Source organism: Urocitellus parryii, chromosome 1 (genome assembly GCF_045843805.1).
Source record: "Urocitellus parryii isolate mUroPar1 chromosome 1, mUroPar1.hap1, whole genome shotgun sequence".
In the NCBI taxonomy this organism is placed as follows: Eukaryota; Metazoa; Chordata; class Mammalia; order Rodentia; family Sciuridae; genus Urocitellus; species Urocitellus parryii.
This window is the reverse complement of record NC_135531.1, coordinates 137,855,686-137,883,384: the sequence shown is the minus strand read 5'-3', so window position 1 is coordinate 137,883,384 and position 27,699 is coordinate 137,855,686. Positions and strand designations below refer to the sequence as shown.

Genomic DNA, 27,699 nt, shown 5'->3' with positions numbered 1-27,699 from the left:
TAAAGTCAGAATCCTTTCCTGATAACAATTCTTAGCAATATTTTTTGATACTGAAGTTAACCCCTTTAGGTTAAACACCAATAACATCTGCTATTTTCTTGCTTTCTAACATTAAAAAAAAAATCTCTCCAAGAATTTATTATGGTTTGGATGTGAGGTGTCCCCTAAAAGCTCCCATGTGAGACAGTGCAAGAAGGTTCAGGAGAAATAATTGGGTTATAAGGGTATTAATCCAATCAGTGATTTAACCCCCCCCCCATTAACTGAGTAGTAACTGAAGTGCTAGGGTATGGCTGGAAAAGGTGGGAATTGGGGCATGGCTTTGGGTATATATTTGTATGTGGCAAGTAGATTCTCCCTCTGCTTTTTATTCACAGTGAGCACCCTTCCCCACATTCTTCTGCCATTCAGTCTCACCTCAAGCCCAGAATAATAAAGCTGGCTTTTTATGGCCTAAGCCTCTGAAACTGAGAGCCCTCAAATAAACTTTTCCCCCTTTAAAATTGTTCTAGTCAGATACTTTGGTCACAGCAGCGGAAAAAGCTGATTAAAACAAAGACAGTGCCTGTTCTACACCTATTCATAAGTAATTGATTCCTGGAGGTCTGTATTCACTTAGTGGCAGAATGGTACTTATTCACCATAACCTAGGCTCTGTATCCACTAGGAACAGTTAAGTACTTGGTCATCACTGCTTCTAAACTTTTGTAATGTAAATAGCCCTTAAGAATAATACATTTTTTGTAAGTACTTAAACAAAAAGTCTACTATAGTCTAATAAGTTTTATTTATTTATTTAGGGAATGACTAAAAACCATATATTATAGGGTAATACTTAACAAACCTAAACATCAAAGGAAGCAAAAATGAGACAAGGCAGAAGAGTGCCATATAAATTAACAAAAATGGGAAAGGCAAGGACGCAAAAAACAGTGAGCATGTGCTGAAGATACAAGGGAAGAGGATCTGGTAAAATTTCAATCTTAAGACTAGTGTCAAAAAAAAAAAAAAAAAGACTAGTGTCTAGGTAAAGAAGTAATGGAATAGACTTCTAAACCCCACTACATGCTTCTGCTTCCTTAGCTTCCATTTCATCATCTTTGACCAACTGTAACTGTAACTGGTCATTTAACCTTCAATATCACCACTCAGTAGTAGGTAGCTGACTCATTTTCATATTAGTCTCCTCTTTTTCCAAGGTGCTGCCACTCTGCTCCTCTTCTGATTTATTCTTTATTTCCCTTTCTTGGCTGTGCCTTTTCAAAAAAAATTCTAAGCTTTCTAGTAGAGAATCCATTTAAAAAAAAAAATCTGAATCTGTTCCTTCTTAATGGATTGAAGATCATCTCCTTTAACTTTCCAGATATGGAAAGTCATCCTGCTCTCCTAATCCTGTTGAAAGTCACAGTCCAAATCAAGAGAGGAGACTGTATAACTCTGCCATCAAATGATGTCACACGGCTTTTTCCTGGCTCACTTTAGGCTCTTCAGCCAGTTCAGCATCTAGAACTGGCTAGTAATCCTTCCGCCATTCTCTTACACTACAACTGCCTAGGCATCTCTGATTAACAAACTAAAAGGAGGAAATGCCCTCAAAAAAACAACCCATAATTTTTCCATACTTTGAGAAGACCACTTCTCTATCAACCTTATTGATCATAAGAGTTAATATCCTCAAAGAATATGTGTTTTTATGCAATTTCCTTGCTTTCTGACATTTTCCCCCTTGCTAAAATACATCATATAGAACGTTCTTGCCACTGGTTTAATATTGGTGAGTCTTCTATACACATTACCAAACTCTGGGAGAAAGTTTTCAATCTTTGTTTGGTTTCTGCAGATAAAAATAAAGTTACAGAAGTTTCCTTTATTTCCTACTTTGCTCAAAAAGCCTTTTAAATCATGGTTTTAAGTATTTAAAAATGCCTATTGTGTATCTATAGAAATGATCATCTGATTTTCTAGTTATACTGAAGAAGTAAATCTTACTGATTTTCCAAACTTGTAACTCTTGAGAAAAAGTTCAAATTAGTTATGGTGTCTTATCCTATCCTGGGATGATTCCTTATTAATTTTTTAAAATTTACTTTTGATTCCTGCTAACCTTACTAACTTCTACTCTCACAGAAAACACTGTCTTTGTAATAGAGCTTTTGTATAATGCCCTGGTTGGGCTTTGTAATCAAAATTAAACTGGGCTCATAAGAGGTTAACTATTCAAGTTTTTCTATTTAGCTTTATATATTATTTCTTCTTTTATGTTTGGAAAATTCATCAGTGATGCTATATACGTTTAAATTTTTAGATAGAAATGTATATAATCAGATTCACTTTCTTTTGTAGATAATGGTATATGCAGTTTCTCCTATATGTGTGGGCTAGTATGGGTAAATTGTGTTTAAATTTTAAGGAACTGGACTATCTTGAACTTCAAAACTAGTTGGTTTAAGTTTTTCATAATACCCTTTTTTCAAAAAAACATGTTTGTCGGATCCATGGTAGTGTATACAACCTTTCTCATTTCTGTCATTTCTTATGTGACTTTTTTATTCCTTTTATGTTTGACAGGGAATTATCAATTTTATTAATTTTCTCTAAGAACCAACTTCTGCCGCCTTTGTTGTTCTGAAATGCTTTTATTAGTGCGTTTTTAGTAGAATTTAATAGGGTGTTCATTTTGACATAATCATACTTGCTTAAAATTTAATTTACTCCATTTCAGTTCCCAGTGCCTTGTCTTTTCCTCCCCTCCCCCTCCTCCCTCCTTCTTTTAGTCTCCCTTCCTCTACTCTACTGGTTTACCTATTTATTTTCAAATCAGTACATTATAAACAATAAAGGTGAAACTCACTGTGGTGCATTTATACATTACACAGAATAATTTTGTCAAATTAATTCCGCATTTCCTCCCCTTTCTTCCCTCCCCATCAAACATCTTCTTCTACCTTACTGATCTTTCCCTATTTTCTGGGATCTGTCCCCACCTCTTCCCCCACTTACTTTGACATGGCTCCCACATGTGAAAGAAAATATTCAAATCTTGAATTTCTGAGTCTGGCTTATTTCACTCAGCATCTTCTCTAGTTCCATCCATTTACTCACAAATGTCATCATTTCATTCTACTTTGTGATGGAGTAAAACCCAACTGTGCACATATACCACGTTTTCTTTATCCATTTGTTGACAGGCACCTGGGATGGTTCCATGACTTGGTTCTTATGAACTGCACTGCTATAAACACCAATGTGCCTGTATCACTACAGTGTGCTGATTTTAGTGGTTTTAGATAAATACCGAGGAGAGGGATAGCCCAGTCATATGGTGGTTCTATTCCTGTTCTTTTGAGGAATCTCCATACTGCTTTCCAAAGTATGAGGGTGCCTTCTCCCCACATCCTCACCAGCATTTGTTATTATTTGTGTTCTTGATTATTGCCATTTTAACAGGATTGAGATGGAATCTCAATGTAGTTTTGATTTTCATTTCCCTGATGGTCAGGACAGGGGTGTTGAACATTTTTTCATGTATTTGTTAGCTATGTGCATTTCCTATTCCAAGAAACTGCTTAGTTCTTTTGCCCATTTATTGAATTTGCTTGCTGTTAAGCTTTCTGAGTTCATTATATATATATGTATTATTGCTACTAATATTCTGTCAGAGGAATAGCTGGCAAAGATTTTTGCCCATTCACTATGCTCTCTCTTCACATTCTTCATGTTTCCTTTGTGATGAATAATCTTTTTAATTGATAGGATCTCACTAGTATATTCTTCATTTTATTTCTTGAGCTTTAGAGGCCTTGTTAAGGAAATCAGTTTCTGTACCACTATGTTGGAGTGCTGACTCTATGTTATCCTCTTTGTTTCAAGTTTGTTTTTATGACACTGATTTTAAAGTTTTATATTTATATTTATTATTTGTTGCTTCCCATTTCTATGTGTATGCTGCTCTTTAATTTACTGAAATGAATATTTAACTCACGGAAGGCATTTCATCTTAAAGCACTAAGGCATTTGATACACAGCAATAAATGTTTAATCCACACATTTTGGAAGTCCTCTTCATTGTGATAAAATATTTTCCCAGCGATTCTTCTTTGACAAGGGATATAAAGTAGACTTTTGAAATAAACTATACTTTAAAAAATTGTATTTTGTTCTAGTTGTGTTTTATAGTAATTTTATAATTTTGTTCTAGTTGTGTTTTATAGATTTCATGATGGTAAAACTAAAACTGAAAAGTTTTAAATACTGAAATTTTGGGGGACTTGCTTATGTCTTACCATATGGTCAATTTAAAATATTCCATGAGCATTTGAAAAGTATTCTGTTGTTGACAGGGCAGTATTCCCTATGGGTCTATTAAGTAAAATGTAAATGATCAGGGGTTCAAACTTTAGGGTCTTTTATTCTGATGCTTGTTTTCTTAGTTACTTTCAGATGTACACTAAAATCTCCCACTGTAATTGCAAGTTTGACTAGTCTGCATTTTACTAATGACAATTTTTGCTTTATATGTGTTTTATTTTACATTTATTTATTTGTTTGTTTGCAGTGATGGGGATGGAAACCAGGGTCTCCATACTAGGCAACAACTGAGCTACAGCCCAGCCAAACTTTTTTCTCTAGCAGTAATGGAGATCAAACCCATGTCCTCCTAAATGTTAGGTAAGAACTCTACTACTGAGATACGTCCCTGGATTTTTTGTTTCTTTTGAGAGGATCTTGTGAAGTTACCCAGGTAGCCTTGAATTTGTGATCTTCCTGCTTAAGTAGCTGAGATACAGGCATGTGCCACCACTCCTACACCTCCCTCTAATAATTGTAAACGATGTATTCCTTTAGATTGACACACAGCCTTGACTTAAGTTCATTAGGTCTAGTCTTAATTATTATTCTCTACTTCACTTATTTTATTATTTTATGTGTTTTATTTTGGTTTACTTGACTTTTCTTTTTATGTTCAAAATTTTGGGAGTGTGACATTTATTTCTTATATTTATAATTGGTAAAGTGTTTATTAATTTTTCTCTGACCATTTTAGATGTATTTCATACATTTTTGATATATGGCACATTTTCACTATAATCACTTTGCAAAGTTCTAGACAGTTTTTAGAATTTCTACATAAAATGCACTTTTTACAGTAATTATTATTATTATTATTTTTAGTTTCATACTTCTTTATGCTTGCACATTTTTTTCTTCAATTTTTTTATTAGCTACAAATGATATTACAATGATCTTGGCAATTCATACATTTGAATCATTGTATAGTAATTATTAATACTATTTAGTAATAATTTTGACATTCATGACATGTAATTAGAAAATATTTTCAATATATTTACTTAAAGGAAATTACCTATTCTTCAGTGTATGAAATAATATATGACCAATTTTCATAAATGTGCTACACACACTTGAGAATGTATATTACCCTGTAAAATTCAACATATATTAAGATTCATTTTATTGTTAATGTTGTTTAGAATTTTAGTAATTTTTGTCTACTTGACTTAACTTATACTAAGAACAGAAAATTAAATTTTTTTTTTATTTTTTAAAGAGAGAGTGAGAGAGGAGAGAGAGAGAGAGAATTTTTTAATATTTATTTTTTAGTTTTTGGCGGACACAACATCTTTGTTTGTGGTGCTGAGGATCGAACCCGGGCCGCACGCATGCCAGGCGAGTGCACTACCGCTTGAGCCACATCCCCAGCCTGATTAAATTCTTTTAGTAGTTTATATTTCACTGAATCTCCTGTAGATTTTTACAGAGAAGAGTTCTTTGTAATTAAGTGCACAGATATTCGTGTGTATCTTCATTATAAATGATGACTTTTAGTATTAAAAATATCATTCTATGCCATAGTTAATGCTTTTGGCTAAATTCCACATTTTATGCTATAAAATTACTACACCTGTTCTCTCTGGTTCTTACCTGTTTAGTATACCACTAACCACTGCTTTACTGTAGCCCTCTCAAATCATTAAAGTGTTTATTGTAAACAATACATGACTGGGTTCTCTGTTGCGACTCAAATTGACAATCTCTTTTTTAACAAAAAGTAGATGAACCCCATTCACATTACTATTATAACTAATATTTTGGATCTCAACCTTGTAATAACATTTTGTAATCATGTGTATTTGCAATATTTATCACATTATGAGATATGTATTGTTTGTTGACTAAAATTTTTTTTGATATTTAGGAACACAATTATTTTCATTCTAGTGTTTATCTTTGTTGGTTTAGTAGTTAAATTGATAAACAAAATGTCCTATCTTTGTCCTGTTTTCTTTTTTCTCACATAACTTTTAAATTGATATAGAATTCATATTATAAATTCACACCTCAAAAAAGGGCACAATTCACTGGCTTTTGATATATTCACAAAGTTGTACAACCATCACTATTATTTAGTTCCAGAATATTTTCATCACCTTAAAGAAATCCTATATCCATATCCATCTGTATCCATTTCCCTCTTCACAGACCCAAGTAACCACTTATCATTTATCTTTACGAATTTCTTTATTGTGTATATTTCTTATAAACAGAATCAAATAACAGGTAGCCTTTTGTGTTTAGCTTTTTTCAGTTAACATTTTTGAGTTTCATCCAACAGCACCAGGTACCAGTACTTCACTTTCCCACCTCCCAGTGCTGGGGATCAAACCCAGGGCTTTGATCATGCTATGTAAGCACGCTACCACTGAGTTACAAGCCTCAGCCCCAGTTCATTCTTTTTTTTTTTCGTGGGGGGGCAGGTGGGGATTGAACTCAGGGGCACTCAACCTCTGAGCGCCACTGAGCCCCATCCCCAGATCTATTTTGTATTTTATTTGAAGACAGGGTTTTAAAGAACTGCTTAGCACTTTGCTTTTTCTGAAGCTGGCTTTGAACTCTTGATCCTCTTGCCTCAGCCTCCTGGGCCTCTGGGATTATAGGCAAGTGCCACTGTGCTGGCCCTACTTCATTCTTCATGGTATAATAACATTCCTTCATATGAAGATAGGACATTTTGTTTATCAATTTAACTAGGTAATGGGCATTTGGGATAATTTTTCCTATATATTATAAATAATACACTAGTTTACAAGATTTTATATAGACAAATGTTTTCTAGTCTCCTGGGTATACATAGAAATAAAACTAATAGATCATATGATAACTCTTTTTAACCGTTTTGAGGAAAAGTCAAACTTTTCTAATTTGGCTGTAGCATTTTACATTCTATTAATGTTATAAGGGCTCTTAATTTCTCCATACCCTTGCCAATACCAGCTATTGTCTATCTGTGAAATTTTATGATTATGATTATTTTCAAGAAAGTTTGAGGGCTGGGGATGTGGCTCAAGTGGTAGCGTGCTCGCCTGGCATGTGTGCAGCCCTGGGTTCAATCCTCAGCACCACGTACAAATAAAGATGTTGTGTCCGCAGAAAATTTAAAAAAAAAAAAATCTGGTACATATTGTATTAAAAAAAAAGAAAAAAAGAGAAAGTTTGACTATTTTGAAGCATTCTATCTTCAAGTTATTATGTGAATGTGGTTTGTATGTAGATTTCTTTTATCTTTCTTATAGTTCTACATCATTAGGAAATTTGACTTTGGAGGAAATTATTAGAGAAATATAGTTAAGTGGATGGCACTGTTTTCAACTACCCAAAGGAACCTAGATTTAAAAGCTAAATTAAGATAATTAATCAATAAAACCATAAAGCAATATACTTTTTATATAATCTTATGCTGAGGAGAGATTTTAAACATGACCCTAAATCAAAAATGCACTGAGAAAAAAAACACCAAAACCCTGACATAGCCCCTCCCCCAAAATGACAACATGAATTTTAAAATTTTTCTTTCTTTATTTATTTATGTTAATTTTATATGGTGCTGAGGATCGAACCCAGGTCCTCAAACATGCTAGGCGAGCACTCTGCCACTGAGCCACAACCCCAGCCCGACAAGATGAATTTTTGATATGGAGTTGAAGATGACAAATTTACAGTCTTTTAAAAACAATATGACTTCATAATGTGACCAATTAACATGACTAGTTTATCATGTAATTGCTGGGATTATAGGTGTGTACTACTAGGCACTGCTCAATTCAAATTTCATCAATTATTCCAACATCATTTGCTATAACTCCTATGTTCCAGGATTTAACACAAGATGAAGCATTGTATTTTTTAGTTTTTTCCCCCTCATTTAGTCTAGAACTGTTTCTTAATCTTTCTCTGTATTGCATGACACTAGGATATTTGAAGAATAGGCCAAATTATAGACTTTCAATTTGATTAATCTAATATTTCCTAATGATTAATCTCAAGTAAGCACTGCTAGTAGGACTATGTCATAGAGGTGACATTCTATCCTTCTCAGTGCATCGCATCAGTTGTGTGACATCAGCTTGTGCCCACATGATGGTGGTAACAATAATTGCTGTTATGATAGTATCTGCTATGTTTTTCCACCAGAAACTTGGTAATTTTTCTCTTCATAAATGATTTGTGGGGACATACTCTGAGATTGCATATATATTCTGTTTCTCATCAAACATTAGCTCCCCTCCCCCATCCCAACAAGTTTCAGCATTAAAGATTTTTTTTAACTTAATCATTCCTTCATACTACATTATGTTAGATAGCATTATGTTAGAGTGTTCTCTTGTCCCTAACTCATTCATATTATTAGGACTTATAAAATTCTGTATATCAACTAGTACATTTGAATTCCCTAGTATACTAGATTTCACCAGTGAGAGTCCCTTCAACCTGGCTCCTGTGTCCTTTTAGTTCCTTACATTGTGGGTGGGTGAAGAAAATATATGTTGATAATGAAGTGGTGATAAAGAGTACACATTTGTCACATCTCACTAAAATAAACATCTGCAATATGTGTATTTTTGTAAATGCTAATATTCTCGCTATTAGTACTTTCTACAATATTATGGCAAAAGAATTTTTAAATTGCTTATTTTTAAGTAAATATATCGATTATAGAAACCAATAGGTTATCCCTTAATAAAAGGAAGTACTAAAAATGCCAGAATAAAATTTGTGTTTTTAACAGATATACGACAAAAAGAAATAAAGGCTGGATGCAGTGGTGCACACCTGTAATCCCAGCAACTTGATGGCTAAGCCAGAAGGACTTCAAGTTCAAGTACAGCTTGAACTTGAACTAATCAGCAGATTAGTGAAATCCCTTTCTCAAAATAAAAAATTACTTTTTAAAAAGGGCCAGGGATGTATGATCAGTAGTAGAATGCCCCTGGGTCTAATCCCTAGTAATGCAAAAAAAAAAAAAAAAAAAAAAAAAAAAAAAAAAAAAAAAAAGAAAAAAGAAAACAACAAGCGTTTACATAGCTATGTATGTATGTGCATGCTCACAAGCACATGCAAGAGAAAAGTAATGAGATACCTGTAGCAATAAATAGAACTTGAAGCCAGATCATGGTTTCTATATACTTTTCTCCAATAAAACAAAGAAAGTGCCCTTAAAGAAAAACTAACTCAAGGTTTGGGTCAAGGAAAGTATAAGATAAGCCTGTAGTACCTTGTACACTAATTGGCTTCATGATTTTTCTCTTCTTCCTTATGTGCAAAACTACAACAGTGCCCAGGCAAGGTAGTACATGCCTGCAACCCCAGCAACTTGGCTGGCTGAGGGGAGGATCAAGAATTTAAGGCCAGTCTCAGCAACTTAGCAAGGGAGTAAGCAACTCAGTGAGACCCTATCTCTAAATAAAACACAAAAGGTGGGCTAGGGATGTGGCTTAAATAATGTTAGTTCAATTCCTAGTAACAAAAAACCAAAACAAAACAAACCTCAAATGAAATAACAAGAATGTGTAGCATGTATTAAAAACACAACGTATATAAGTACCATTCTTTTCTTATATGAAATATAAAATACATCAACCAATATATATAAAAATATATACTGCCTGAACAGTTTTCTTGCTGAGTCACTCAATATTTTTATTTAAAAGAGAATTCTGAGGCCTTATCAAGTAGCCCACATATTCAATGAAAAAAGTAAATGTAAAACAATATATCAGTGCTTTAAACAAACCTAAATTCAAGCAATGTTCACTGAATACTTACTATGCAGGCAACTCTCTTCAATAAAGCCCCCCTCATTTGTGATTTTGCTTTCCACAGTTTCAGTCACACACAGTCAACAAAAAAGAGGGGTGAGTATATTATCAGGAATTTTGAGAAAGATCACATTCACTTTTACACATTGCATTGTTATAACTGTTCTATTTTATTATTTTTGTTAATCACTTACTCTAATTTTTAAGTTGAACTTTTGTGTGTGTGCAAAGGAAAAGTCATGGTACATATACAGTTTTTTTACAGGCATCCATTTGGGGAGGGAGGGGACATTTAGAATATGTCTCCCAAGAAAAAGAGTAAACTACTTTTGTACTGCAAGAGATACAAACCAAAGAAAACATAATATTTGCCTATAAGAAGCTCAAATTCCAGTTGTTTTTATAAAACCTAAATGTTTTTATAAACCTAATTTATGGTTATGATTCAGTTTGGGAAAGAGGAATCTGTTTGAAGATGTTAATCTGACTATAGTATCATGAAATGGAAAAGTAGTTAGCTCTCAACCCTGATATTCATTAAGAAATCAACCTTACTTTTCAAAAGTTCAAATCAAATTGTAAGACATGATCATCTAAACAAGATGCTAGTAGGACAATGCATCCATTTGAGCATATGCTATTTTCAAGTAAAGGCATCTCAGAACAAGATAAAAGGGAACTATTGCTCTTGATTCTTCTAATGAAAAAAGAAAAAGGGGAGGAGTGGAGGAGGAAATGAAGTATATAAATGAAGTATTACAAAGCAAAAATATTAAGATGCAGATCACTTCTTACTTGTGTCTGCATAAGACTCTAACTTTTCTCTATCTTCTACCCCTATATTCCAGGGTACATCACTTGGATATTCCAAGTTTCCTGACTGAATTCAATGAAAAAGAAGAAAACATTTGAAAAAAATCAGTCTCTTTCCCCAAACCTTTAGTTTTCTGGTGGAATGGGCAAAAGAAATTAACAAATTTGGAATATGTTATATATAACTGTATCATGTTTCCCATTCTCCTAGGGACCAGAAAAGGTGATACATAGTTCTCATGCTACTTAAAATCTCTGACAAGTCATAGCAATGCAACCCCCCGAAGGGTTTAAGGCCTACTACATTTGAAGTTGAAACTGAAACATTTAAAATAAAAATTCAGCATTCTTTAAAGTTCTTACCACAATCATTTCTGAAGGCTCTAATACAAGACAATCACATCCTCTTTTTCCTCCAAACTGCTTACCAAAACTATAAAAACAGAAAAACAATTTCTTTAGCAGAGGTTATAAAATAAAGTATATCAATATAGGAAAAAATAGTAAACAACAACAAAAAAAACCCTGAGATGTAACTGAGAAATTCTGATTCTGTTTATTAAGATTTTCTTTAAAAAAACAAAAACAAAAACAAAAGACAAGTCAACACACACAAAAAACTTTGTTCTTATTTGCCCAAATATAACAGGTCTCAATATAGTTCTGTATGAAAAATTTGAATACCTGCCTTTAATTATTCACTATAATCACTTATGGGCAATACTGGCCTAATCTCAATTTTAAACATCTGTCAACACATGCTAAATGAAAAGGAAAGCATAGCTAATAAGGAGTATATAATTCTGTAATGTCTTATAAAAATATTGCATTATTAAAAACTTTTAAAAAACATTGAAATTCACATATATAATGAAATGTTGCTAAACACAAAGATAAATTATGAAAAAAAAAAGCATTATAGCCACAATACAAGAAGAGGAGCCCATCTTGATAATCTCAGCAGACACAGGAGTTTTGGGAGTGTGGGTGATAAGAGAAAGATGCTTTGAATTTGTGAGAGTGAGTACCAGAAAAAAGGAAGTAGGTAAGGGAGAAAAGAAAATGAGGGAAAGGAAGGAACAGGGAAGGATGAGTAATAGAGAAAACAAACACAGGAGTGTGAGGAAGGGAGATCTCTTCAGAAAGGTCCCTTGAATCTTCGGGTAAGTTTTGCACTGTGAATATATGAGAATAAGCCTAACAGCCAAAGTGGACAGACCACATAACACATGGGGCATATTAGTTCTACAACAGAGTAATGTGGGATTTACTAAAATTTTAAAAGGCTCAAAATAATAAAATGGATTATAATTAGCTAAACCATATGCTAAAACAAAACCCAATACTACCTAAAAAAAAAAAAAAAAAACAAAAACTGGAAATCAATGACACAAAAAGTCACAATAACCAATACTCATAAAAAGGGGAGGGAGGGCAAGGAATAAGAAACTATAGTCCAATAACTAACAGAAAAACCACTCAATAAAAACAGACCCAGAAACTATCAATAGATATGGACATTAAAACAGCTATTTTTAAGTATGCTCAATATATTCAAGAAAGTAGAGATAGATATGAGAAACAGAAGATATAAGTCAGTGGCAACTTGATCTATCCATTATAGAATTTCCTCTTAATTTTTCAACAGTTTTAGCATTCATTTTTGATTAATGCCTACACAGAAAGTGTTAGGCCACTGAAATAGCTTTATATTTTTCTATCATTCTTACTGAATTTATCAAATGGTATATAGATAAAAAGAAAAACTCTCCCTTACTCACTACTTGAGCTTCAGTACTATAGTTTACACATGAGAGGCAGAATAAAACCTTCAGACAGTATGACTGTATATAAAATCAGAGTTTCACAAGGTACCAGAAATAAGAGAATTTAGCAAGGAAGGATAGAGCTCAATGTCCCCAAAACAATTATTTTATTGTAAATTATCAACAAACAAATAATAATCTCTTAAATTCCACTAGACAATACCTAAAAGATGAATTATCAAAATACATACACAACCTCCACAAAACAATAAACTAAACTATAAAGCAAGACACACAAAGGAAAAAAACTTCAGAGTTGCAAAAATTCTCAATAAAATTCTGGAAAATTGAGATGGGGTTGTGGCTCAGTGGTAGAGCGCTCGCCAAGTGTGAGGTGCTGAGTTCGATCCTTAGCACCACAAAAAAATAAATATATAAAATAAAGGTATTTTGTCCAACTACAACTAAAAAATATTAAATTTTTTTGGCAAATTGCATATAAAAACATATTAAAAATATAATGCACCACAGTCAAGTGGTATTCATCTCAGAGTTGCAACGTTGGTTCAACATATGGAAATCAATAAACATAATTCATCACATCAATTGACTTAAAGACAAGAATTATATGATCAACTCAATAGATGCAGAAAAAGCATTTTCAAAATACACCACTCCTTCATATTCAAAACATTAGAAAAACTAGGAATAGTAGGAATATATTTCAACATTTATCAAAACTATATATGCTAAATTTAAAGCCAACATCATTCTAAAGAAAGAAAAATTGGAAGCATTCCTTTTAAAAAGTGAAACAAGTCAAGGATGCCCTCTTTCACTACTTCTATTCAACGTCATTGTTGAAACACTAGCCATAGCAATTAGAAGAAAGAATAAAGGGATACAAATAGGAAAAGAAAAACTCAAACTACCACCATTTGGTAGTAGTACCATAATGATATGACTATATATTTAGAAGATCCAAAACATTCCACCAGAAAAAAGTAGCAGGATATAAAATCAACACCCATAAACCAAATGTGTTCCTATATTATCAGTGACGAATCTACTGAAAGAGAAATTAGGAAAACTACTCTACTCACAGTAGTCTCAATAAAATAAATACTTGGGAATCAATCTAACAAAAGAGATGAAAGACCTCTAAAATGTAAACTACAGAACACCAAAGAAAGAAATTACAGAAGGCCCCAGGAGATGAAAAGATGCTCATAGATAGGCAGAATTAATGTTATCAAAATATTAATACTGTCAAAATGGCCATACTACCAAAAGAATTATATAGATTTAATACAATTCCTATTAAAATCCAAATGACATTCTTCATAGAACTAGACAAGCAACCATAAAAGTAATTTGGAAAAATAGGAGACCCAGAATAGCCAAAGCGATCATTGGCAAGAAGAGTGAAGCAGAAGGCTACACAATAACAGATCTTAAACTATACTATAGAGCAATAGTAACAAAAACAGCATGGTATTGGCACCAAAACAGACATGTAGACTAATGATACAGAATAGAAGTCACAGAGACAAACCCACATAAATACAGTTATCTCATACTAGACAAAGGTGCCAAAAATATTCACTGGAGAAAAGAGTCTCTACAACAAATGGTGCTGAGAAAACTGGAAATCCATATGAAGCAAAATGAAATTAAACCCCTACCTTTCACCCTGCAGAAAACCCAACTCAAAGTGGGTCAAGGACCTAGGAATTAGACCAGAGACCCTGTGCCTAAAATAAGAATAAGTATGCACAAATCTTCATCATGTCAGCCCTGGATGGGACTTCCTTAACATGACTCTTAAAGCGTAAGAAGTAAAATCAAGAATCAATAAATGAAATGGATTCAAATTAAAACACTTCTCAGAAAATAAAACTATGAATAAAGTGGAGAGCCTACAGAATAGGAGAAAATCTTTACCACACGTATCTCAGACAGAGCACCAATCTCTAAGATGTACTTAACACCAAAAAATAACCCAATCAATAAATGGGCTAAGGAACTGAACAAACACTTTTCAGAGGATGAAATACAACCAATCAACAAATGGATGAAAAAAAAAATGTTCAACACCTTTAGCAATTAGAGAAATGTAAATCAAAACTAAGATTTCACTTTACTTCAGTGAGAATGGCAATTATCAAGAATTCAGTCAACAATAAATGTTGGTGAGGCTGTGGGGAAAAGGTACACTCATACATTGTTGGTAGGGCTGCAAATTGGTGCAACTATTATGGAAAGCAGTATGAAGATTCCTAAGAAAACTTGGAATGGAATCATCATTTGACCTAGTTATCCCACTCCCTGGTTTATAGCCAAAGTACTTAAAATCAGCATACTATAGTGTTTGGCCACATCAATGTTTATAGCAGCTCACCTAGGTGCCCTTCAAGAGATAAATGGATAAATAAAATGTGATATAAATACACAATGGAATATCACTCAGCCTTGAAGAATGAAATGATGACAATTGCCGGTAAATGGATGAAACTGGAGACTATCATGCTAAAGGAAATAAACCAAAGGCCAAATGTTTTCTCTGATACGTGGATACTAATTCATAAGAAAGGATAAGGGCTAGGGAAGAATAGAGATACTTTGGATTAGGTAGAGGGGAGTGAAGGGAGGGGAGGGGCTATAGGAGTAGGAGGGATAGTGGGATGAATTAGACATTATTTCCCTGTGTGTATATATGACTACATGACTGGTGTGATTCTACATCATATACAACAAAAAGAATGAGAAGTAACAAACACAAACCCTCACATATAACGAACTGATTTTCAATGAAGTTACCAAGCCAATTCAGTGGAGAAAATATAGCCATTTCAATAAATGGTGCTGGGTGAACTGTAAAAACAATGATGTGAAAAACAAAAAATTCATAACAAAACCAAAAATTAACTCAAAATGAATCATTAGCCAAAATATAAAAGTAAATTAAAAGAAAATTTAGAGAAAGTCGTAAGATAAAATAATTGTGAGTCTGATTAAAATCATCATACTATAGTAACACATCCACATCAATGTTTACAATAGCTCAATTCATCTAAACTGTAAAACCAAGCTAGAAACTCTTCAATAGATGAGTGGATAAAGAAACTGTGGTATATATACACAATGAAATATTACTTATCATTAAAAGAGAATAAAATTATGGCATCTGAAGGTAAATGGATGGAGTTGGAGAATATCATGCTAAGCAAATTAAGCCAATCCCCCAAAACAAAGGCTGGATGTTCTCTCTGGTAAGGCAGGGCTGATCCATGGGAGATGGGGGGTAGGGAATGGGGGAAATGGAGGAACTTTTGATTGGGTAAAGGGGTGGAAGGGGCATGGGGGTAGGAAAGATGGTGAAATGAGACAGGACATCATTACCCTAGGTACATGTATGACTACACATACTGTGTGACACTACATCGTGTATAACCAGAGAAATAAAAAGCTATGCTGCAATTGTACAGTGAATCAAAAGGCATTCTGCTGTTGTATATACCTAATTAAAATAAATAAATTTAAAAGATAGATTTCTTAAGATAGGATGCCCAAAACTCAAACCTCAAAAGAAGACAATTTTAATAAACCAGACTACACAAAATTCAGAACTTTTATACTTTAAAAGGCACTATTAATTCTTTCACCCATTTATTGTCTGGTTTTTTAAGTGTAAAATATTTTGAGTTCTTTATTCTGTATACTAAGCCCCTATGTAGGCAAAAGAGACATTTTTACACATAAAAATAGATGGCCTAAGAAATACATGAAAAAAAATGTTCAACACCCCTGACCATCAGGGAAATGAAAATCAAAACTACATTGAGATTCCATCTCAATCCTGTTAAAATGGCAATCATCAAGAACACAAATAATAACAAATGCTGGTGAGGATGTGTGTGTGGGGGAAGGCACCCTCATACTTTGGAAAGCAGTATAGATTCCTCAAAAGAACAGGAATAGAACCACCATATGACTGGGCCATCCCTCTCCTCGGTATTTATCTAAAACCATTAAAATCAGCTCACTGTAGTGATACAGGCACGTAGGTGTTTATAGCAGTGCAGTTCATAAGAACCAAGTCATGGAACCATCCCAGGTGCCTGTCAACAAATGGATAAAGAAAACGTGGTATATGTGCACAGTTGGGTTTTACTCCATCACAAAGTAGAATGAAATGATGACATTTGTGAGTAAATGGATGGAACTAGAGAAGATGCTGAGTGAAATAAGCCAGACTCAGAAAGTCAAGATTTGAATATTTTCTTTCACATGTGGGAGCCATGTCAAAGTAAGTGGGGGAAGAGGTGGGGACAGATCCCAGAAAATAGGGAAAGATCAGTAAGGTAAAAGAAGATGTTTGATGGGGAGGGAAGAAAAGGAAGAAAATGCGGAATTAATTTGACAAAATTATTCTATGTACATGTATAAATGTACCACAGTAAGTTTTGCCTTTGTCTATAAAATACCATTTAAAAACAACAATATAAGAAAATCATTAGAGTATAAGAAGGGGTAACAGAAGGAATTGGGGGGGGGCGACGGAGATGAGGCACTGGAATCTGGGAGCAAATTAAATTCTATGCAAGTATGATCATGTCAAAATGAACCCCAATGTTAGGTACTAATTATAGTGTACTAACAATATTGTTAAAAGGCACACGACAAACCACAGACTGACAGAAAATAGAGGCAAGTCAAGTATATGATTAAGAACTTGTATTTAATGTGATACAGTAATCTGTATACGGGGTAAAATTGAATCAAACTGTGAAATATGATATATTAAGAACTATGTAATGTTTTGAACAATTAACAATAAAAAAAGAACTTGTATTTAAACGTGAATTTTTACAACTAGATAATAAGAAGATAACACAATTTAAAAAATGAAAAAAAAAAATAGACTTTTCACACCAAAGAAGATGCAGGAATGGCTAAGGAAGCATGAAACAATCTTCAACATCAGCAATCATTAATGAAATACTATTAAAATAACAATATGATATTGTTAAGTACACACTGTATTGGCAATAACAGAAATCAAAAGGACTGTCAATAACAATGGAGAGCATATGGAGCAATAAAAACTATACATGTTGCTGGTTAAAATACAAAATGATAGTTATTTTTTCAACAATTAGGCATTTCCTAAAAAGTTAAACATATACTTATAACATGGAAATTCCATTTCTGGGTATCTATTAAAAAAAAACATATCCTATCAAAATAGACTTGCAAGCCAATTGTTATTTATGAGAGTGTCCATATTAAAACAATCAAAGTTTTCAAATATTCCAAAATTTTAATCTTCTCAATAGGCAAAATATGGTATCTACATAGAATAAAATACAATTTGCCAGTATTTCAAAAAAATGGACATTCTAAAAATGATATGTGCTAGAACACAGATGAACATAAAAATATTATGTAAAGTGAAAAAAACGAGATGCAAAAACCCTGCAACACATTAATTTATTTATACAAATTAGTAGGAAATGTAAACTGTTCTATACACTAGAAAGCAGACAGTGGCTGCCTGATGCTGGTGTAGGAAAGTATAGATTAAAAGGGGAAACTAGATAAAGAACATCTGTGCAAAATGTAGAGCTAATATTACGCTGGGTGAAAAACTGAATACCTCCACCTCTCAATCCCTTAAGCTCCTGCTTTTGACTGAGAACAAATAAAGAACACTTGCTTTCAATATATCTCTTCAATATTGCACTGTATTGTCTTCCTGGTAAAACAAAGCAGGAAAAAAAAAGATTTTCAATTAGGAAAAATGGCAAAACTGCCTATTTACACATGACAAGATCATTTAAGTACAAAATCCTGAAGACTCTATGAAGCAGCAATTAGAATAAGTGATTTTAATAAGCTTATTGGATATAAGATCAACACATGCAGCAGTTTATGTTGAAACCACTGTTGAGGGAAGTTAAAGAAGATCAAATAAATAATAAACCCTGTAGATGGTTCAAAAGATTCATCTATGAATCTTTTAACAAATTTATAGATTCAGTGCATTCTCAATCAAAGCCTCTGCATTTAAAATAAATAAATAAATAAACTGGTGCCAAAATTCATTTGGAACTGCCAAGAATCTATAATAACCAAAACAATCTGGAGAAAGTTGGAGGGTCTGGTTTTGTAATTTATTATAAAGCTATAGTAATAGGACAATGTGTTAACTGTGCAAAGATAAAAACAACAAAAACAGCCAGACATAGTGGTGCACATTGGTAGATCCAGTACTCAGTAGGCTGAGATGGAAGGATCATTTGAGCCCTGGAGTTCTAGATCAGACAATACAGTGAGATTCTGTGTCAAAAGCAAGAACAAAACTACAAGAAAGCAAATCAATGAAATGAAATAAAATCAGAAAGTGGACCTACAGATATCAATTAAGATTCAATAAATATTCAAAGGCAGTTCAGAGGGAAAAGGATATTTTCATCAACAAAATGTTACTGGAACAATACAGATAGCATACATATAAACATAAAATTTAGATCCAAACCTCATGTCATATACAAAAATTATTCAAACAGATCTAAGCAATTCATAGTAAAATCTAAAACTTTCAGAAGAAACTAGAGAAAAATGTTCTTTGTGACCTTGGGTTAATCAAAAAATTTTTTATACACAACACAAAAAGAAGAGTTTGTTGAAACAATCAAAACACTTGATAAACTGAACTTCATCAAAATTAAGTACTTCTATCAGTAAATGGGATGGATTCAAATTAGAAAGCTTCTTCTCAGCAAAGGAAACAATCAATAATGTGAGGAGATACAGATTGGGAGAAAATCTTTACCACATGCACCTCAGATAAAGCATTAATCTCCAGGATATATAAAGAACTCAAAAAACTTTACACCAAGAAACCCCAAATAACCCAATCAATAAATGGGCTAAGGAACTGAACAGTCACTTCATAAAAGAAGAAATACAATTGATCAACAAATATATGACAATCATCAAGAATACAGGCAACAATAAATGTTGGTGAGGATGTGGGGAAAAGGTACATTCATACATTGCTGGTGGGACTGCAAAGTGGTACAACCATTATGGAAAGCAATATGGAAACTCTGCTCAGAAAACCTGGAATGGAACCACCATTTGACCCAAATATCCCACTCCTTGGTTTATAACCAAAGGACTTAAAATCAGCATACTATAGTGACATAGCCATATCAATGTTTATAGTGGCTCAATTGTTGATAGTAGCTAAACTATGGAACCAACGTAGGTGTTCTTCAATAGATTAAAATGTGGTGTGTGTGTGTGTGTATTTTTTCAATGGAATATGGCTCAGCTTTAAAGAAGAATGAAATTATGGCATTTGCCAGTAAATGGATGGAGCTGGAGAATATCATGTTAAGCAAAATAAACCAATTCCAAAAAACCAAAGGTTGTAAGTTTTCTCTAATATGCAGATGCTAATTCACAATAAGATGGGGAGCATTAGAGAAGAATAGCGTTAGATTAGATAGAAGGAAGTGCAGGGATGGGAGGGGTGGGGGTGGGGATAGAAAGGATAGTAGAATAAAGCAGACATTATTATCTTATGTATATATGTGACTGCATGACCAATATGATTTTTCAATATGTACACTCAGAAAAATGAGAAATTATATCCCATCTATGTATAACAAAATACATAAATGCATTCTACTGTCATGTATAACTAATTAAAACAAATTTTTAAATTAAGTACTTCTAATCTCTGAAACAGTTAACAGATGAAAAACAAAATCCATAGCCAAGGAGAAAATATATGCATATCACATACTTTTTAAAGGACTTATATAGAGCATACACACAAAACTCTTTGAAACACAAAAATAGGAAATTAAACAACCCTACCCTGCTCCTTGACAAATGGCCAGAAGGTAGAGACCCTTCATAAAAGATACACAAGAGACAAGCATATGAAGTTGTTCACCATTATGAAAATTACAACTGGATAGCTGGTAATGGTGGTGCATGCCTGTAATCCCAGAGGCCGAAATAGGAGGACTGCAAGTTCAAAGCCAGCTTCAGTAACTGAGTAAGGCCCTAAGGCCTAAGCAACTTGATGAGACCTTGTCTCTAAATAAAATATAAAAACTGTGGGGGATGTGGCTCAGTGGTTAAGGGGTTTAATGACTGGTACCAAAGAAAGATTGACATTGTCCCAACTCTTGGTGATGTGATGTGTAAAAATCCCTACAATGTTGATGACAGTGTAAAACAGTACAACTTTAGAAGAGTATAATATTTTTCTTAAAGATTAAACATGTACTTACCATAGAAAGTAGCCATTCTTAGGTATTTATTCAAATTAAATGAAAGTTATGGGCCCACACAATTACTAAAGAACAGTGAAAGTTCTTTGGATATTTAATGAATTAGAGACAAAAATTTATACCAACTTTCTGTACCAGTAAAAAATAGGAAAATGCCTGCAATCCCAGTGGTTTGGGAGGCTGAGGCTCTAAACAACTTAGTGAGACCATGTCTCAAAATAAATGAAAAGGGCTGGAGACGTGACTCAGTGGTTAAGAAGACCTGGGTTCAATTCCTGTTACCAAACGACAACAAACCCCAAACCCAAACCTAAAAAAGAATCCAAATGTCCACCAGTGATTGAATGCTAAAACAAACAGTGGTATAGTCAATGTAAGAACACTTGAAATAAAAATGAGACATCATTACACATAACACTGATAAAATGTAAAAAAAAAATTTTACTGAATGCAAGAAACCAGATTAGAATACCATTCACAGTATATGCTTCCCTTTACATAAAATATTTTCAAGAAAGTATAAACTAATCTACATTGGCCACCTCACCCCTGCAAAAAAGGGAGGCGGGAATCAGTAATTGCCTGGGAACCAAGGGAAGAATAGTAGGGAAGGTTTACAAAGGGGCATGAGGAAACTTTTTCAAGTAATAAATTCATTATCTTTTTAATCTTGGTGGTTTCACAAGTATTTACATATACCCTAACTTATCAAACTATACACTATGAATACATGTAGTTCGGTGTATCTCAATTATACCTAAATAAATTCATTTCAAAAAGACATAAGTAAAAATACAAGCCAAATTAATGAAAGAAAATGTTTGACAAATAGCTTGTATCCTGAATGTATTACAATATTAGAGAATAAAAATAAAAGCCAAACAACAGGAGTTTAAAACAGGCTTCTACCCCAGAAATTTAACAAGATATTTAACTAAAGAAAAGAGAGAAAGCAATAGCCAATTAGCACAAGAAAAAAATGTTCAAAATCATTATTAATCAGGAAAATAAAAATTAAAACCATTTCACAATGATAATAGCTAAACTAAAAGATTGACACCATCATGTAGTGCTGACAATATGCAGAAATAGAATCTCCAACTCCACATTGCTGGTGGGACTCTACAATGATACAAACACTGTGGGACAGTTTGGCTCACTGTCTATTCTTCAGGGCCATTCACTTTCTCTAAAAATCATTTACTCTGCCTTTATATACAATGACTCTATTAACCCGAAAGATATGCTGGAGCTCAGAAAGGCACACTAGAAAACATATCAATCTGTACTTAAACTGAGAGCATCTGCGTAGCAACAAAAACAGAAAAGGGCTTTTCTCTGAAGTTTCCTCATCTACTTACAGCCAGTGTCCACCAGATGGGGACACAACTGTCTTCTTGTGGGCTGGGGATGTGGCTCAAGCGGTAGCGCGCTCGCCTGGCATGCGTGCGGCCCGGGTTCGATCCTCAGCACCACATACCAACAAAGATGTTGTGTCCGCCGAGAACTAAGAAATAAATATTAAAAAATTCTCTCTCTCTCTCCTCTCTCACTCTCTCTTTAAAAAAAAAAAAAAACTGTCTTCTTGTTATTTCATCAATGTAAGAGAATTAAACATGTATTATGGAAAAAAGAGAATCAGAGTCAAATATCACAACCAGAGCCTAGACCAACAATGTCACAGGCCACTGTGGTTTTTTTTTTTTGCGGGGAGGGGTGGGTAGGGTATCAGGGATTAAACTCAGGGGCACTTGACCACTGAGCCACATCCTCATCCCTGTTTGTACTTTAGAGACAGGGTCTCAGTGAGTTGCACCTCACTTTTGCTGAGGCTGGCTTTGAAATCGTGATCCCTCCTGTCTCACAGCCACCTGAACCACTGAGATTACAGGCAGGTACCACCGCTCCTGGCTCACTGTCTGTTCTTCAGGCCCATTCACTTTTTCTAAAAATCATTTACTCTGCCTTTAAAATTGCCTATAGTGGCTCACTTCCCTCTAATCTATGAAAAAGGGTATATAAGCTTCTAAATTTCATTGGGTAGTAAGTGCTCCCCATTCTGTGATGTGTGTGTGCACATAAATTTCTATGCCTTTTTTTGGTTAATTGTTCTATTGTCAATTCACATCTCATACTCGAGTTTTGTACTTCGTTAGAGTTCTCTTGCTCCTGCAATACATTATAAAGCCCACAATAATCACAACAGCGTGGTATTCAAGCAGGGACAGACAACACTCAATGATTATTTGTTGCATAAATAGTTAAATTTTATTTAAAAATCAAATGCAACAAAGTCTTTATTGAGCTAAAGTCATATTTTGCTGTAATAACTAAAAAGTGAATTTACTTATAGAAAAGTACAAAATTTATTTCAAAATAAGAAATTTAAATTTCAGACACAAAGGACTGTGACTGAAGTTCAATGGTAGAAGCCTTGCCTAGGGTATGTAACAAGGTCCAGGGTTTGAACTTTAGTCAGGCCAAAAGAAAATTTAAAAATCTGACCTTGTTTCTTTGTTTATAATAAATTATAAACATGTTTTACCAGTTAAAATAAAATATAAAATTTCATTATAAAATAAGGGAAGCATTAGAAGACAAAATCCTAAAAATTTAAAGGCCCCCCTCCTCAGCAAAGTTTCTGGTGGTTTCATGATTTGAGACATGACAAGATATCCCTCCTTAAGTTGTTGCAATGGAAATACCACAGTCATAAAAAAAGAAACAGTGTTTAGTTGTTTTCTTCTGATTGTGGAGTTAAAATACACCACATGTGAGTGTCCTACTCTTATCAATCTTCAGAGTTATGCTAAAACTGTCAGCAAGAGCCAATGTACCATCAAGCACACAATTCAGCATATCCAGTGTGATTATTATCTAGAGTGTCCATGGTAAATAAGGTCCTCTCCACTGAATCTTGCAAACAGTAATAAGAGAATGATGATGTATACCTTTAGAATTTCTGAGATATCTATGCCCTAACTATTCAACTTTCAAGAAACAGCTTCTGGTTTGCTATTGGTCTTTGGTAGAGGCTGAATGCTTAACCACAAGATATCAGGTAACTATATAGCCTGAATTTACCATCATGAACTGAGTGCCTAGCCATAAGGGCTGGATCCAAACCAACCTACTATTGAGTAATGTAAGAGACCTAGTTCACATAGGTCCAGAGCAAGATATACATTCAGGAAGTTCAGATTTCTTCAACACCAACTCCTGTTACCTTACTTACTCCCCCCCCCAATCCATGTTTATCACCATAGAAGTTCTTTATGATCAGCTGACTGAGGAAGAAAAAAAACTAAACCTGTTTTATAGATTGGTCTGCATAACATTCTGGGACCACTCAAAATGAACATTCTCACTGAGTGCGGTGGCACATGTCTGTAATCCCAGCAGCTCAGGAGGCTGAGGCAGGAGGACTGTGAGTTCTAAGACAGCCTTAGCAAGTTGGTGAGGCTATAAGCAACTTATCAAGACCCTATCTCTAAATAAAAATATTTTAAAAGCTGGGTATGTGGCTCAGTGGTTAAGCATCTCTGAGTTCAATCTCTGGTACCAAAAAAAAAAAAAAAAAAAAAAAAGAAAGAACAAAGGACACTCTCAGGGGTGATCTCTAAAAATCATTTGGTGAAGAGCAATCCTCCCAGGGAATAGAATAGTACTTTTGGTTGTTCGTTTTGTCTAGCCTGAAACATGAAAAATTTTCTGAGCTAAACAGATTCATGGGCAGTTATTAATGTTCAAATGAATGGTTATAGTCTTGGAAGAATAAGATTGAAAGACTTTTTTTTTTTTAAAGTCTGGGAAGGGAATGTGGTTGGATCTCTTTCAGAACAGGCGTACAGCTTACAAATAGTTATATCCCATGTATACTCCCAAAGGGCATTCACTATAGAGAAATTTGTTAATAAGAAGGAAAAATGGCATGCTCTACACACGTCAACTAACCTAACTATTCTCCTGGCTACTCTAGTGCTTGTTCAATAGGAATATGGACAAAGCAACCAGGGTAGCAGAAATGGAGGAGAGTCAGGAGGACTCAAATGTTAATGCTACATCTGGGTGCCTAATTTGCCAATAGACTAATAACTGAGTCTCTAACATGGAACTATTTCTTAAGAGGATTAATTGGCCACTAAAAGCAGGTTATTTACACTCTTCTATGATGGAAGAAGCAGGTATTTCTTCTCAATGGAACAAACTTATTTGGAAATGAATTTGTCTGAAACACTTCTGCATCATCTAAGCATGGGTTCACAAAAAACATTTAAAAAAAAATTTTTTTTTTAGTTGTAGTGGGACACAATATCTTTATTTATTTTTATGTGGCGCTGAGGATCGAACCTAGGTTCTCACATTTTTGAGGCAAGCACTCTACTGCTGAGCCACAACCCCAGGCCCTACAAAAAAAAAAAAAAAAAAAAAAAAAAAAAAAAAAAAAAAATTGTAACTCCTGTCTTGCTACTTGGGACAATAAAGGAACTGACTTTTCAAGCAACCATATTTTTTGCCTTCTCCAAGAGTAAATACATAAGGGCTCATATTCAAGTCTTGGAAATAGGAGTGGCACAGAATTTTGCTTTCACTTATAACACCCTTTAAGCTCTGCTGGTTTAGAGTCTTAATGCTTCTCCCAGGAGACACAATAATGGTTTCAATGAGAGACTTCTACCTGACCACTGAACGAAGGGCGGAAGATGTCATTCTACTAACTCAAGTGATGGATCACAATTACCAAGAGAAAACTGTGTTATGACACACTGAGGGTGGGTGGGTGTGGGTGGGCACTGTCTGGGACCCAGAGGGAATGCTCTCTTGGGCTCCTTGTTATGTTTTAGATATGAGGAATACCCTAAAAGCTCATATGTTAGATAATGCAAAAAAAACTTAGAGGTGAAATGATCAGGTCAAAAGAGCTTTAATTTAATCAGTGGGGTGTGGCTGAAGGAAGTGGATCATTGGGGATGTGCCTTTGGGGTTTATATTTTGTTCATGGTGGTGGGAGCTCTCTCTCTCTCTCTGCTTTCTGATTATCATACAGTGAGCTGCTCTTCTCTACCTTGTTTTGCTTTCTTCTACCATGTTTTGCTTCATGTTGGGCACAGAACAATGGAGTTGGCCATCTACGAACTGAATAAAAATGAATATGAATATTTTGCAAATAAATAAAAATTTTATTCTAAAATTTATACGGAGAAGAAAAATACCTATTGAAAACCAAAGAGAACTAATACTACCCCATCTTTAAGACCTACTATAAAACCATGTTATGTTTTTGATATCAGGTATTCCCCAAAAGCTCATGTGTCAGACAATAAAAAAAATTTAGAGGCGAAATGATTGTTTTATGAGGGCTTTAACCTAATCAGTGCATTAATCCACTAATGTGGATTAACTGGGTGGTCACTGAGGGCAAGTAGTATGTGGCCGGAGGAGGTGGATTTTGGGGAAGTGGCGTATCTCTGGGGGCATATATTTTGTCAGTCATGAAGGGAGTTACTCATTCTGCTTCCTGGTGCTTGAGCTGCTTTCACCTTGGACCCAAAGCAACGAAGCCAGCTGTCTATGGACTGAGACCTCTGAAAATGTGAACATCAAATGAACTCTTCCTTCTCTAAAATTATTCTTGGCAGGTCTTTTGGTCACAGTAGCAAAAAAGCTGACTAAAACACTCTACGTAGTGCTTCCACATTCATTTGAAAAGGTTAATGTGAAACTATAGTAACCAAAAAGGGGCAGGACAATTGAGAAGCCTTTAGAAATAAAAGCTGTATTCCCATGATCAGGTAAAGACCCTAGAGTAGCTGAGGGCAAAAATACTTAATGAGGTGTGAAAGAAGGAAACCAGAGATGGTAAAATCTGACCAATAATAGATACAAGGACTACCGTAACTTTTCATATTTTCTCTTTGCTAATTGTGATATCTCTTTATTTTTATATTAACTATCTTCTTCTTTTCCCCATATTTCTTAGTAGTTGAAAATGAACTTTATTAGATAGTCTTTAATAAAGTTATCAGAATATTCAGAGACATTATGATAGAATATATAATTTATACAGATAGCCACTTTTGTTGGGATTGTGCATTTCCTCATTTTGGACAGAGTATAAGTACAACCCCACTTTTATGAAGGACAGCTGTATCTTTTTAGGTGGAAACACAGTTGTTTGTTGTTGAATTAAATTTGAAATGTATTTGGAGGCATTCATATAAAAGATCAGCCCTCAAAGTAGTGAACTGTGACAGCTATTTACTTCCTCGCAACTCTACCGTCATTGCCCTAGTTTGTGTTAAAGGCTGTGGATTATATAAACTTTTGTCAGGTGGATATGTTAAAGCTTGGTTAGTAGAGGGTATCAGAGGGATACTGCAGTAGGAAGGCTTTTGCTGTGCATTTAGGGATGGGAGTGCTAAGTGTTAGAGGAGGAGGTTGTTGTGCTGGTCCCCAGCTTTGGAGCCCTTCTATATCTTGAGGCAAAGAGCTGTAGTGGTGAGGTTCTGCTTGCGTGTACTGTTCAGCAATACCCTCCTTACCAGCCTGGATGAGATTACTATAGACCAGCTCTGGCCCAGGGCAATCCAGTGAACTTCACCATCTGCTGGTTTGCAGCTAGCATATTCACCAGCCAAATCTGAATTTCAGTCATGGGAAGGGGTGCCCCTTTCAATTTATCCCTTTCTT

General features: G+C 34.3%; 1 protein-coding gene across 3 annotated transcripts in view; it reads right to left on the bottom strand.

Annotated features, from left to right (window-relative positions):
- The window catches only part of Rapgef6 (Rap guanine nucleotide exchange factor 6), a 202,993-nt gene that overhangs the window by 123,830 nt on the left and 51,464 nt on the right, over positions 1 to 27,699 (bottom strand). For all 3 annotated transcript variants that reach the window (XM_026400134.2, XM_026400136.2, XM_026400135.2), the window contains exon 5: positions 11,292 to 11,361. In XM_026400134.2, coding sequence (XP_026255919.2) covers positions 11,292 to 11,361 — 70 coding nt within the window. The remainder of the gene's footprint in view (positions 1 to 11,291; positions 11,362 to 27,699) is intronic.